Raw genomic sequence first — 14259 nt, 5'->3', positions numbered from 1 at the left:
TATGTATCCTGGAAGAACCTCATGTGACCTTGTTAGTAAAATTACCTAAAATTACTAACTGACTACTATAAAAACCTATTGGGTACCGGTACCTAAAATCTAGTTAAACCAAACCAACTTTATTAACCAACTTTTATTAAGTAACTTTGGTGTGGTTTGAAACTAGTTGTTAAGTTACTTTGGTTTGGTTTTACATAGATTTTAAGTTACTTTGGTGTGGTTTGAGACTAGTTCTTAAGTTACTTTGGTTTGGTTTTACATAGATTTTAAGTTACTTTGGTGTGGTTTGAGACTAGTTGTTAAGTTAATTTGGTTTGGTTTTACATAGATTTTAAGTTACTTTGGTGTGGTTTGAGACTAGTTGTTAAGTTAATTTGGTTTGGTTTGAACTAGATTTTAAGTTACTTTGGTGTGGTTTGAAACTAGTTGTTAAGTTAATTTGGTTTAGTTTGAACTATAGATATTAAGATACTTTGGTGTGGTTTGAAACTAGTTGTTAAGTTACATACTTTGGTTGGTTTGGTTTAACTAGATTTTAGGTACCGGTACCCAATAGGTTTTTATAGTAGTCAGTTAGTAATTTTAGGTAATTTTACTAACAAGGTCACATGAGGTTCTTCCAGGATACATAGCTACACTATTAAAGAGTGGGCTACCCTAGAATAGGCATTTTTTTGTTCATAACCATGTGTTAAACGCATATAAAAATAACTGAAGAAAAAATTAAGGGGAAATGCCAGCAAGTTATTAATTTTAGGTATTTTTTCATTTGGATTACAATCAAGGTGGTTTCTACTTTAATAACCTTAAAAGTGCCTTGTATTGATCAATACCATCTAAATAATGTAAATAATATACATATAAAACATTAATTTGTGTAATAGCGTCGTCGTGCATCCGAGGTCTCATGAGGTCCATTCCAGGCTGCATAGCAACACTACTAAAAAGTGGGCTAACCTATACTACGTCATTTTTTGTTCATAACAATGTGTTTAACACATATCAAAAGAAAAACGAGAAAAAAATTTAAGAGGAGATGCCAGCAATAGGTTTTTATGGTAGTCAGTTAGTATTTTAAGCAATTTTTCAATTAAGGTAAAAATCAAGGTTGTTACTACTTTAATTAGCTAAAAACTGCTAAGTATTAATCATTACCCTCTAAATAATGAAAATAGACATATAAAACATTAATTTGTGTCATAGCGTCGTCGTGCATCCGAGGTCACATGAGGTCAATTCCAGGCTACACCAGCTACAATAAAAATGGTCTATCTCAACTATAAAGGAGTGGGCTAACATAAGCGACGTGTTTTCTAGTTCGTAATGATGTAATAAACATATTTTGAAAGAATAAAGAAAATCGTGCCAAAGGGATAGGCCAGCAATAGAAATTTATGGTAATTTATTGTTCTATTGAGACAGATTTTAAATAATGCATTAAATTGATAAATAATAATATTTTTTATCGAAATGGTGTTAGGTATTGTTTATTAAGGTGTAACTAACATGTATAAACGAAAAAAGTTGATTTTTAGTAAGTTAGGCTCATATGGAACCGAGGTCACACCAGTTTAATTCAAAGTTACCTATCTCAACTATAAATGAGTGTACGAACCTAGGCGACGTGTTTTCTAGTTCGTAATGATGTAATAAACATATTTTGAAAGAATAAAGAAAATCGTGCCAAAGGGATAGGCCAGCAATAGAAATTTATGGTAATTTATTGTTCTATTGAGGCAGATTTTAAAAAATGCATTAAATTGATAAATAATAATATTTTTTATCGAAATGGTGTTAGGGATTGTTTATTTAGGTGTAACTATCATGTATAAACGAAAAAGTTGGTTTTCAGTAAATTAGGTTCTTATGGAACCGAGGTCACACCAGCTACAATCAAAATGGCCTATCTCAACTATAAAGGAGTGGGCTAACCTAGGCGACGTGTTTTCTAGTTCGTAATGATGTAATAAACATATTTTGAAAGAATAAAGAAAATCGTGCCAAAGGGATAGGCCAGCAATAGAAATTTATGGTAATTTATTGTTCTATTGAGGCAGAATTTAAATAATGCATTAAATTGATAAATAATAATATTTTTTATCGAAATGGTGTTAGGGATTGTTTATTAAGGTGTAACTAACATGTATAAACGAAAAAGTTGATTTTTAGTAAATTAGATTCTTATGGAACCGAGGTCACACCAGTTTAATTCAAAGTTACCTATCTCAACTATAAAGGAGTGGGCTAACCTAGGCGACGTGTTTTCTAGTTCGTAATGATGTAATAAACATATTTTGAAAGAATAAAGAAAATCGTACCAAAGGGATAGGCCAGCAATAGAAATTTATGGTAATTTATTATTCTATTATGAGGTCCATTCCAGGCTGCATAGCTACACTACTAAAAAGTGGGCTAACCTATACTACGTCATTTTATGTTCATAACAATGTGTTTAACACATATCAAAAGAAAAACGAGAAAAAAATTTAAGAGGAGATGCCAGCAATAGGTTTTTTACTATATTTAGTTAGTAATTTTAGGTAGTTTATTAGTTTGTATTAATATCAAGGTGATTTCTACATTAATAAGCTTAAAAGTGCCCAGTATTGTTCAATACCAGATAAATAATGTAAATAGACATTTAGAACATACATTTTTGTAATAGCATCGGCGTGCAACCGAGGTCACACGAAGTGCATTCCAGGATACATAGCTACACTATTAAAGAGTGGGCTAACCTAGAAGAGGTAATTTTTTGTTCATAACCATGTGTTTAACGCGTATCAAAAGAAAAACTGAAGAAAAATTTAAGGGGAATTGCCAGCAATAGGTTTTTATGGTAGTCAAATAGTAATTTTAGATTTGGATTCAAATCGATGCGGTAACTACTTAATTAGCTAAAAAGTGCTTGGTGTTGTGCAATATGCTCTACATAATGTAAATAGACATATAAAACATGAATTTTAGTAATAGCGTCGTCGTGCAATCAAGGTCACATGAAGTGCATTCCAGGCTGAATAGCTACACTAGTAAAGAGTGGGCTAACCTTGAATACGTCATTTTTTGTTCATAACCATGTGTTTAACATATATCAAAAGAAAAACGAGAGAAAAACTTAAGGGGAGATGCCAGCAATAGGTTTTTATGGTAGTCAGCTAATAATTTTATCATTTGGAAAAAATTGGAGGTGGTTACTACTTAAAATAACCTCAAACGTCTTTAATATTGTTCTTTATTCTCTAAATAATGAAATAGTAGTTTAATTTCATTCAACGTATTGTACAGTTTTATACATATATATTACTTAACCTTCATAATCAACGCTGTGCGTGTACCGCCAAACGCCATCTTGGCCGTGTTTCGCAAAAAAAAAATTCCCGCCACTTGATATTTTGGAGGTTATGTCAGCTGCTTTGTGACGAATCCTACTGTGACGCCATCATTGTTGTGACGTTTTACTGTGACGTATATTCGTCGGAGGGGCGGTAGGAGAAGTGGAATGGGTTATTGCTGTCCTATTGCCAGTTTCACGCTGATCTACATTTATAGGTGATTCAATTTATTTTTGACAAGAAACATTACTTGAAATAAGTGAATAACTTAAACAGCCTTAAGATGGGTGATGACTCCCCTGCTCAAATCCTCATGAAAAAGGGAAGAAGGGGTGCTGCAGCACATGTACACGCTGATTGTGCAAATAATACGTCATCTGGTGTATTAGGTGAAATTTTAGATATTCTTTTAAACCCTTCAAAAAATATTGATGAGTGGGAGACACTTGATTGGATCAAATGGCTTATGGCTGGTGGGAGAACACCTGATGAATTTTCCTCTATAGGTAAGCTTAGACTCCTCAATCATTGCTAAGTCACTCTTTAATAACTTATGTAGGCTAACAGTCTATAACTTAGTACCGGGTAGGCCTAACTTTGGATAAGTTATCAATAAACTTAGGCCCACTTAAGTAAAGTCAATCATCAATGTTCACCACTGATGGTGAGGCTAGTTACACCGTCGGTATCAACCATTGATGTAACTCACTGATAACATTGTTGCAATAAGTCATAAGTCGTTTATTCAGCAAAATTAACATAAAATGCATTAGGCCTAGTTACGTCAACAAATCAAAATAAAATACAATATTTACATACCTAACAAAATCCTGTTCGGTCTTTAGGGAAGGAGGAAGGTTATTGAAAAGCTTGATGGCATTGTATTGAAAATTCTTTTGGAAGAATGACGTTGAGTGTTTAGGAATTGCAAGACCGGAAGAATACGAAATGGATTTCTATTGTTGAGCTGTGAACAAAAAGAAGATATTTCTGGTGAAGGATAATGTTTCAAAAATGTATATGGATGGAAAGGTTAAAATTCTGAATTTTTTTAAATGTCTTTAAGTAGGACTGACGTTTGGGTAGGGAAAATACAATGCGGATGGCTTTCAATTGTTGTCGGAAAAGAAACTTCGTCTTTTCACTTTCACTACCCCAGACAGGGACAGCATAGGATAAATATGGATATACAAGACCAATAAGCAGACAGGAGGACTTCTGAATTTACTGTTTGGCTAAGCATACGAAGCATGGAAATACCACAACTGATATTTTTGTTGTGACATGTTTGATATGTTTGTGGTACCGGTAGTTAAGATTTTCATCAAGGACCACACCAAGGAACTTAACCTCTTGACAGGGATGGATCTCATTTTCACCCAACAGTAAGCTAAATGTTCCTTGGTTTTTTTGTTTGATGATTTGAAATGCTAAATTGGAGAAGTTGGGTTTGTTTTGCATTTAGGACAAGATGATTATCCTCACACCATTGGAGCAGGCAATTAGATTCAAGAAAAAACGATTGTTCAAGTGTTTCTGTGGAATGACTGGATACAGTAAGAGATGTATCATCGGCAAACAGACAAATGTTTGCCTTGTTTGCGCAAGTGGGCAAGTTGATTATAAATAGAAGGAATAAGGATGGTCCGAGGACGGAACCCTGGGGCACACCTCTCGTGACTGAGGCGTCAGCAGAACAATGATACTTTAGAAGACCTGTTTCATCGATGGTAGGGATTGCTAAATAGGTACTGCTTTCTTCCTTCAGGGTATGATGCGAACCAATCAAGAGCAATGCCTCTAATGCCAGCATCATGCATTTTTCCTAGAAGTAGACCATGGTCAACTAAGTCAAAAGAACGACTCAAGTCAATGAAGGCCAGCCACAGACTGTCCCGAATCAATATATTTGACTACTTTATTTATGAGGCTGAGTATGGCCTTTGTTGTGGAACTGTTCTTTACAAAGCCGTACTGTTTTCCAACTAATATATTGTGTTTCTCTAGGAAATCGCACAGCCTACTAATTACTGCTTTCTCAAAAACCTTCGAGAACGTCGAAACTAGACTTACAGGCCTGTAGTTATGGCAAGAACTTCTATCTCCGCTCTTAAAGATTGGCCTTACCAAAGACAATTTTAGCTGGCTAGGAAACTTTCCCTCAGAAAACGAGCTATTTATTATAGGGGTTAGTTGTTTACCATTCGATACTAAAGAAACTAAACCACACATGACGACGTGAAAGAAAAATCTTAATTACAATAACTTATACAACAATTCGATTTTTAAAAGCAAACGTACTTTGATGCTGTTTAGAAAATACAGTAACTCAATTACGATACATAAACGATTAGCGTTTAACTTAATCACATCAACATTATAAGTTAGGCCTTATTAATAAAAAATGGTAATTATTCACATAAAATACAAGTTAGGCTAATAGAGGCTTTGCCACTGCCACTTCAATAATTACATGATCGTCCTCATTTCAACTCTCAACGTCTTCTTTGTTTGAAGTTCATTGTTGGTGATGGTGAGTTAATGTTGTTCAAAGGTTTATTGCGGACATTTTCCATCACGAATGTAAAAAAACAATACACAACGTTTCGGGATCTGGAATCTGATCCCGTCTTCACACTGTTGTCATGTACGGGATTATATGTATAATAAGGAAACCCCAATAATAAGAGATTCCATGCTTAGTAACAATATTTGTTTAGCTCTAAGGTTAAACGTCATTCCATTTTATGACAGAAAATACATGAGAGGAAGATAAGTCGGACTTTATGCGGTTCGTAACTGAATTAAGTCCTTTGAAGATAGGTTAGCTTAGGTAAGTTAAAGTTTAGGTTATAAGTTAATGAACCGACTCATTAATTTACGTTACCTCCAGACTGTGTTTGCACAATTGAAATAGTGGGTGAAACCCAATGAAATAACATAGCAAAAATGCTTGCAAAGTGCTTGAATCTATCCGACAAAAACTTGTTGCATTTATGGACTCAGCGTGAAAAAACTGATACATCAATGATTTAATTTAAGATGCAGACACCACTAGTAAATTAGACATCTTAAAATTACATCATATCCCAATGTAGACATACTAACTTAAATAATTGCCGTTACAGTAGCCTATTCATTCCCTTAATAGTTACGGTAGGCCTATCTCACTCTCGCTGGCTACCGGTACTATCGTTAAGACACGAGTAGGAGTAGAAAATTAGGTTAGTCCAGTTTATTTTTTTTTATTTGATTTCATCGGCCTTTCAATGGAATAGGCTAGATGCTAAAATTCAAGATTGGTTATTGTTCAACGTCAACCATCAGTTTATCATTAAGTTACGGTAGTTTAATAAGCTTTTACTCTCTAACCTGTTGAGTTGTATCTAAGTTTTAGCTGTTGTTAATAAACACATGACCGCTTCAAAATAAGATTATTTTGCAAACTGATTCAGATAACTTAGAACTAGTGGTTCCCAAACTTTGGGTTGCGACCCACAGAGCATTTTCGTTAGGTTGCGGGAAGGGATAAACATAAAACATTTTTTTTTATCCAGACTCATAATTTTTCACTAGGTACTCATACAGTCGGGTGAGTCGGAATAGTACCTAGCAGGTACCGTAGCTTAATACTTTAATACTTTTCGATGAAATGGCGACCATACAAAATAGGTACAGGCTATTTTAAGCCAAGTATGAATGGAGATGAGTGTAGGATGAGTGGCGCGATCTTGTAGTCTTGTTAGTGACTAAGGCCGACACAGCTGTTAATTAATAGCCCATACAGCTTGGGACGGGACAGCACATAAAAATGTTTTGAGTAGCCTACTATATTAACAATTCAGTGTGATTTAATGATTTTTATCTTTTAATTAGGGATGTCCAAATACCGAATGTTTGGGAAATCGTTTATGGTTTTTTTTCTGTGAATGTGAATAATGCTCTAATATCTTGATAGCGGCAAATGCACCCGCGCAAAGTTTTGTAACAAAAATGTATACGTAGACTATTAACGCAATTGGCAAGAAGTTTCTTTTTTCAAACGATAAACCCAGCCCATGTGTCAACCAATCAAAAACGATTACGCCCAACTAACTTACTACTTAAAAAATTACTTTGGTCCCTGAGGTCCCGGGTTCAAATCTTGCCAATCACCAATGATTTTATCGTATATAATGGCACAACCCCTAGGTCTAGCCTGAAGTAGGCTAATGTGAAAAACAGTTAACTGCACTAGAGCCTAGTGTAGAGTCGTTCTAAAACAAAGAAAACAAACATAAATAACTCATTCTTAATTCACGTCATAATAATTGTGTTGGTTTGTTTAAACAATAACCAATAATAACAGTTTAGGCCTACAAGGAAATGTAAATAATCTTTTCCTTTCTATGGAAGTAGTCTTCCTGTTTTTTTATATGTAGGTAAGTATGAAACATAAATCAATCATGGTAAAATATTTTCTTCTAAACATCTATATAAACAAACAGTATGATATCTAACTTATCAGCAAGCCAAACTTTCTCATAATTTATCCCATAACTTTGCAAAAAAACCCTTACAATGGATATGGGGAAGATATAACTTGAGAGAAATTTGTACGAAAATAATAGTTCAGATTTAAAAAAGATGAAATCACAAAAATGGCAATAACTTTTTAACCGTAATTTTTAAGCATTAGGGGTTATACTGTTTTATTTTTATTTTAAAGGACCTTAACATACTAAATTTTAATCAAAATTGATGGAGCTGTTTTTGTGAAAATCAAAAATCTAAATTTCCCCCCCCAAAAAAAACACCTGAATATACCATGAGTTAGTAGGCCAACCCACAATCCAAATTCACCGAAATTGTATCACAGGTGTGGTCTGTATCTCTGTACTCTTCAATCATAAAGACATACACAGACATATCGCTTAAAAATCACTTTTAGGAGGGACCAAAACAAACATTCGTTTTGATCACTTACACAGTAGGCTTTTGATCCTTAGCAATGATCTGATAAAAATAATTGGCTAAGTAATCTTGATAAGCCTATTAGACAAATTAGTAGGCCTAGTAAAAAATCTTCAAAGAGTGGAAGACTAATAATTATAAAAATGTATTCAGAGGTAAATGTTTGAAAATTTGAAAAATACGCAATGTGTTGGACTTAACTTATAGATATTTTAAATCTCCTTGAAGCACTATAGTATTTTTCTAATCTTCATAATACATTATTTTTGTTTAAAATCAAATCTTAATTGACATTGAGTGTAAAGTTAGATGTTGAAGTTTTTTCTTTATGTTGTTTGCTTTGAAATTATACAAGCAGACTCTCAAACCAGTCTAGGTGGCTGGTTAGCTGTCACTTTATGGCCAAATTAGTCGTTTGAGTTGGCAGTTTGGCCAAACAGTTGGCCACCCTGTCATGTTGGATTCACTCCATTTGGCTTCTCTTTTGAGTCAATAAGAACAATGCTCAAGCTTGAACTACACACTGCTTCCTCATATTTTTATAGTTTCCTTTTAAAATCTCTCTTCAATAAACATATTCAGTACCATGCTTTTTAAGACCTCAGATGTAACTGTACTGTTTCAACTGTGAATTGTTTTTTTTTGTACATTTTTTGACTGCTAGTTTTGTTAAATGACCTAAATAATTAACATTTTATTTTGCATCGTAAACTAGATATTACCAGAATGCTTGATATAATTACTGGAGTTAAACAACAAATGATAACTTAAATCATGTCATATTAGGACTAAACTTCACCTAACAAATCCATGAACTCTATTAATAAAATTCCCTTCTTTCACATCTAACTCAACCGTAATTTGATAAAAACCAAAATATTATTTGTTAACTATAATAAAATATAACTAAGTTAATAGATCTAGCATTTTAACTTTTAGTTTATCTTGCAAGTAAAGCCAGATGTATTTTTGCAGAAAGATTATATAATTGCATTTGAAATCCATCAAACATTCATAGAATAGGGTACAAACGCACTCTATTATTTTGAATAAGTAGGCATACAGTCAAAGAAAAAATGCTTTGTCGTAGCTTATGTCCTTTGTTTTATGTATTCTTCATTTTACAACCATTCATTCAATCTTCTAAGCGAAGACCCAAACTGCAATTTGCTTTATATCTAATGTCTACTTTTTGGTCAGCATAACTAGTCTACTTACACTAGTTATTGTATCCCAAAGACCAAAAACTACATCCCAATGCAAGTAAGCTTCTGTATTTTTTCCTAGGACGCTAAGCTAGGATTGTTTTTTTACATTACCTCAGGCAAGACTTAGGGGTTGCAGCATTTTAACTTAGATAAAATTGGTGATTTGAACCTGGGACCTCAGGGACCAAAGTCCCTTGCTCTACCACTAGACTAACTCACTCCCCAATGCAAGCTCTGTATTGGAAATTTGTAAGCAGCAGAAAATAAAAGCAATATTTTCCTATTGTGAACTTATTATTTGACCAAGTGTACCATCTCTGTTGCTCACAAGACTTTGTTGTACAGTGAGGAGGTACGACAACGCCACTACCTGTGGATTGGTATGGACAGCCAACTTTGTCGCCTACAGATGTCGCACGTGTGGAATCTCGCCTTGCATGTCACTCTGCGCGGAGTGTTTCCAGAAGGGTGATCATGACGGTCACGACTTCAACATGTTCCGCAGTCAGGCGGGCGGTGCTTGCGACTGCGGCGACACTTCTGTCATGAAGGAGACCGGGTGAGTTTTCATAAAAATCTTAATTAATTAGGCCCATTGAAATTTGCCACAGTGATAGAGAACAAGTTGTATTTTGCGGGTGTTACATCACTTTGACGTTTTGATAATTTGTCAGTGAATTAAACAAGGCGTTATTGCTTTTTTGCCTCTTTTGATCAATTACTCCTACCTTTGGACATATTCTGCCTTTATTGTGAGTTTAATTTTGTTTTGCAACTACCAATTTGTTACTGGTACTACTAGGGACTGATTAAGGACCTAGGCTGTCTTATAGCTGAAAGAAATTTTAAAAAAAAATTGTTTAATAGACTTGATACACACCTTTGCCTAAACTGGATGGCTAAAATGTTTCTAGGTACAAAAATTTATTTGTTCGATTTAGTAATTTTATAAAATAAAATGTTTTTGCCCTGTTCACCTAAATTTATTTACGTTTTCCGTTTTGGTAATTTCTAAAGGAACACTGAACACTAATCAAGTCAATCAAAAAGGTAGCCCATTATAAACATTTCTTATAAGAATTCTTATAGATTTGATTCTTGAAGAGATAAAAATTGACTGAAGGTTTTTAAACATACGTTAAAGCCCTGTTTTATTTTGTTAAGTTTTTAATTTATACATTTTTTATGAAGGGGCAATCTGGCACATTCAGTAGTATTCATCTGTTTTAACTATCCATTTCGATATCATGATTGTGAAATAAAACCTACAGCAGTGTGCTAGTCTATCAAAATTATTGTTGATAAGAGAAATCAATTAATAGCTCTCTATCCCTTCTAGTGATTACTAACCAAAACTAACTCAACAAGCAGTAAATACAGTTTTAAGAACATGAAAAATCAATGAATAATTTTAGGCCTACATATTAAAACTTCTTTTTGTTGATTTTGTTAATTTTTATTACAAACTAGCTGACCCGGCGAACTTCGTATCGCCTAAGTTGTAGGTTTCCCCTAAGACAGACCGATGGAAAGAAAGTACCGTTACGTTTAATTTTCAAGATGATCTCGTTCGCATCGCTCAATCACGTCCTGGTTGAAGTTCGTTCGCTACGCTCACTCACCTTTGGGTTGGAGCTCGTTCGCTACGCTCACTCACCTTTAGGTTGGAGCTCGTTCGCTGCGCTCACTTGCCTTCAGGTTAGCTCGTTCGCTACGCTAACTCGCCTCCAGGTTGAAGTTCGTTCGCTACGCTCACTCACCTTTTGGTTGCAAATTAGCTGTTGTCATAAATGTAAAAGAAATAATAGTGCTGCACCCTGTTGGTAATCCTTGTAACTTTAATGCTATTGAACATCATAGAACAGAACCAACTTGTTTAATTGAAACAGCTGTTAAGATTCATTAATTCCATTTCTCATAAGGTTAACATGGGAAACTCCAGAGCCACTGGGGCGGAGCCCTTTTAAGAATTTCGAAACGGGAAATAGTTTACGTCCGATTCGCATACCTACAGAATTTACACACCAAATTTCATAACGATCGGTGAAGTCGTTCCGGAGGAGTTTGCAGACAAACACTGTGACACGAGAATTTTATATATTAGATAGAACAAAGCTATCTTTTTGTAGCCAAAATAAACACTTTATTTTTTAGACATTGTTTTAAATTAATTTTTCCTTCACACTGTAGTACAGTAGAACCTCAATTACTCGAACCTCAATATCTCGAATTCCTCAATATCTCGATTTTTTTTAAATCCCCTTGAAATCCACATTAATCATAATGTTAAAAGTACCTTTATAAGTCGAAGTTTCTAAATATTTAACCTCAATAAGTCGAATTTTAACAACTTTTGAACAGTAACATTCTACCTCTATAACTCGAATTTTCCCGTCATCGAGCCTCAGTAACTCGAAGTTTACCTTTATAAGTCGAAGTTCGCATGAATGTGCCTCAATAATTCGAAGTTTTGCCATAACAGTGCAAGTCAGTTGTGATTCCTGTCGAGACGTGAAAATCAAACTTCCTGTGTTTGCTTCCCGTGTCTGTTTGGCTAGGCACTGTAGTCAGTGTAGTTTACCCGTTTTGCCAAAGTAGATTCAGTACTTAACTACATTACGATGCATTTTGTTTATTATTTTAATCACACTAGAATTTTCCCTTTAAATATTACTCTCTACAGTCTACATACTTTTTGTATGTACAGTATTGTACCTATTCAGTATTTTTGTTGTTACAGTACCTAGCTTGTTTTTACAGTACATATAAAGAGGTTAACTAACGTTTGCTTTAATCAAACATTATACACAGTAAATGTAGTTCCGTGTATGGATGATATATACTGTATTATTGTTTTGTACAGTATTTAAACTATTTTTTTTGTCATTTAACATGTTTTTTATGTACTTTATCAAACTTATTGCCAAATAATAAATACAGTACTTTATGTGCATTCAAATTGTTTTATTTTGCTTCCAAAGTTACTCTTCAGTAAGTTACGTATAAATACAGTTTGAGTTCGATTATTAAGGTTTAACATGTATAAGTCGAGTTATAAAGGCCATGACATAACATCACTGTCAGACCCCAACACCTCAGTATCTCGAACTTTTTCATATGGAACCTTCATAACTCGAACCTCACTAACTTGAAAAACTTGATAACTCAAATTTTTATCATAACCCCTTCAGATTCGAGATATTGAGGTCCTACTGTAATACATGGACTATTTTTAGCATTTGATGGGTTAACCGAAAAATCGGTTATCCGAAATGGCTCTCCCCCCTTTATTTCGGTTAATCGGGGTTCTACTGCACTCTAAAATATAAATGAAACTCCTGACACTGATATTTAAACATGAGTACCTATTAGATTTAAACACTTAATGACTAATATTTATTGGAGTTTAGGAAATACCTATGTAACTGTATTGTACATTGATCTAGCATTAGTGATACCTGAATTTCAGTTCAGAATATAAGTTTCATCAATGTTTGTGGTGATCCGTTTGCTTCATTGCGGTTAGCTTGTGTTTAAATTGTGTTATAAACAATAATAATGACGTCGAAAATCTCAGCAGTTCAAAATCAATTTGCCAAAACCTTTGAATCTCAAAACTAGCCGATTGAATCTCAAAACCGAAACTTTTGATAGCTTTGATGGTTTTGAGATTTGAGATTCGGTTTTGACACATCACTTTCTCTTCTTCTCTTCTTTCTCTTCTAAGAATGACAAATACAAACTCTATGGTTGTTGCAGATTCTGTGATAGACACGGGCCCCAGGCCCAAGTCAACAAGCCCTGTGTGCCATCCGACCTCATGTGCACTTCTGAAGCCATCATGCCTCGGCTGATTCTGCGACTGATACAGCATCTGCGCGAGAACAGGTTAGTGGCATTCAGTTGATAGGATTGATGTCTGTTTTCGGTTTCTCTGGATGATTTGTTGTATTTACTGTATTTGTTGTTTGTTCGTAATTTATGTAACTATCACACAAAAATACACACTTTCTTGATATTGAGCTTTTGACAAGGTGTTATTTCCAAAAAAAAATTTACAGTATATGAAACATATGAACGGTGTTTTTTACCATTATTGACAATCATCCTTTCAAATTGAGATTAGGCATGTTCCTTGATTGTCGGGGATTGATCCCTTCACCTCCCTTCCTTGCTGTGTGTAGGTGTGTTAGAATAACTTGCATCATCCAGTACTTAGCCTACACACAGCAAGAGATAGGAATTGGTCCAAAAACACCGTTAAATCAGGTTGAACGGGTATAAACAAAAGCTCTTTGGTTAGATTTTTTTGGACTGTGGATGTTAAAAGAGTTGTAATCCACTTGATTTTTAAGCATTTTAATTTATTTGGATTATTTTTTAGAAGTGGTATGTAATGTTATAAAATGTCTTTGGGAACAGAAAATTGCTCTTATTCACGTCAGTGAAAAGGATTTTTTGGAATATATGACTGATTTGGACCGTCCAAATTAGCTCTTACCTCTAATTTGGCGGTAAGAGTTTTAGCTTCTGTTTTTGAAGAAATTTAATATTGTAGACCTTCCCTGCTGGGATACATAACGAATGACTCCCTTGTTTTTTTCTTTTGTTCAATGTCAAGTTTTGAGTCTTGATATTACTTTAACTTATTTTTGGCAAACTTATTGCGTATTAAACATGATAAATGATACGAGGGTGCATTCCTCACAAAATTGAAGTCTTCAACTAAGGTTTTTGTGGTACTTGCAGTATTTAACTATTTCATT

At 34.2% G+C, this 14259-nt stretch overlaps 1 protein-coding gene across 2 annotated transcripts in view; it reads left to right on the top strand.

The window, feature by feature from the left end:
• Window positions 1-3542: 3542 nt before the first annotated feature.
• Window positions 3543-14259, top strand: part of LOC129002909 (E3 ubiquitin-protein ligase Ubr3-like) — an 89743-nt gene continuing 79026 nt past the window's right edge. For both annotated transcript variants that reach the window (XM_054431026.1, XM_054431025.1), the window contains exons 1-3: window positions 3543-3838; window positions 9839-10052; window positions 13253-13381. In XM_054431026.1, the coding sequence (XP_054287001.1) occupies window positions 3616-3838; window positions 9839-10052; window positions 13253-13381 (566 nt within the window). In that variant the 5' untranslated portion in view covers window positions 3543-3615. The remainder of the gene's footprint in view (window positions 3839-9838; window positions 10053-13252; window positions 13382-14259) is intronic.

Source organism: Macrosteles quadrilineatus, unplaced genomic scaffold (genome assembly GCF_028750875.1).
Source record: "Macrosteles quadrilineatus isolate MER2022 unplaced genomic scaffold, UCM_ALF_1.0 Scaffold_9__3_contigs__length_116548681, whole genome shotgun sequence".
In the NCBI taxonomy this organism is placed as follows: Eukaryota; Metazoa; Arthropoda; class Insecta; order Hemiptera; family Cicadellidae; genus Macrosteles; species Macrosteles quadrilineatus.
The sequence above is the reverse complement of the archived record's forward strand: the minus strand, read 5'-3'. Positions and strand labels throughout refer to the sequence as shown.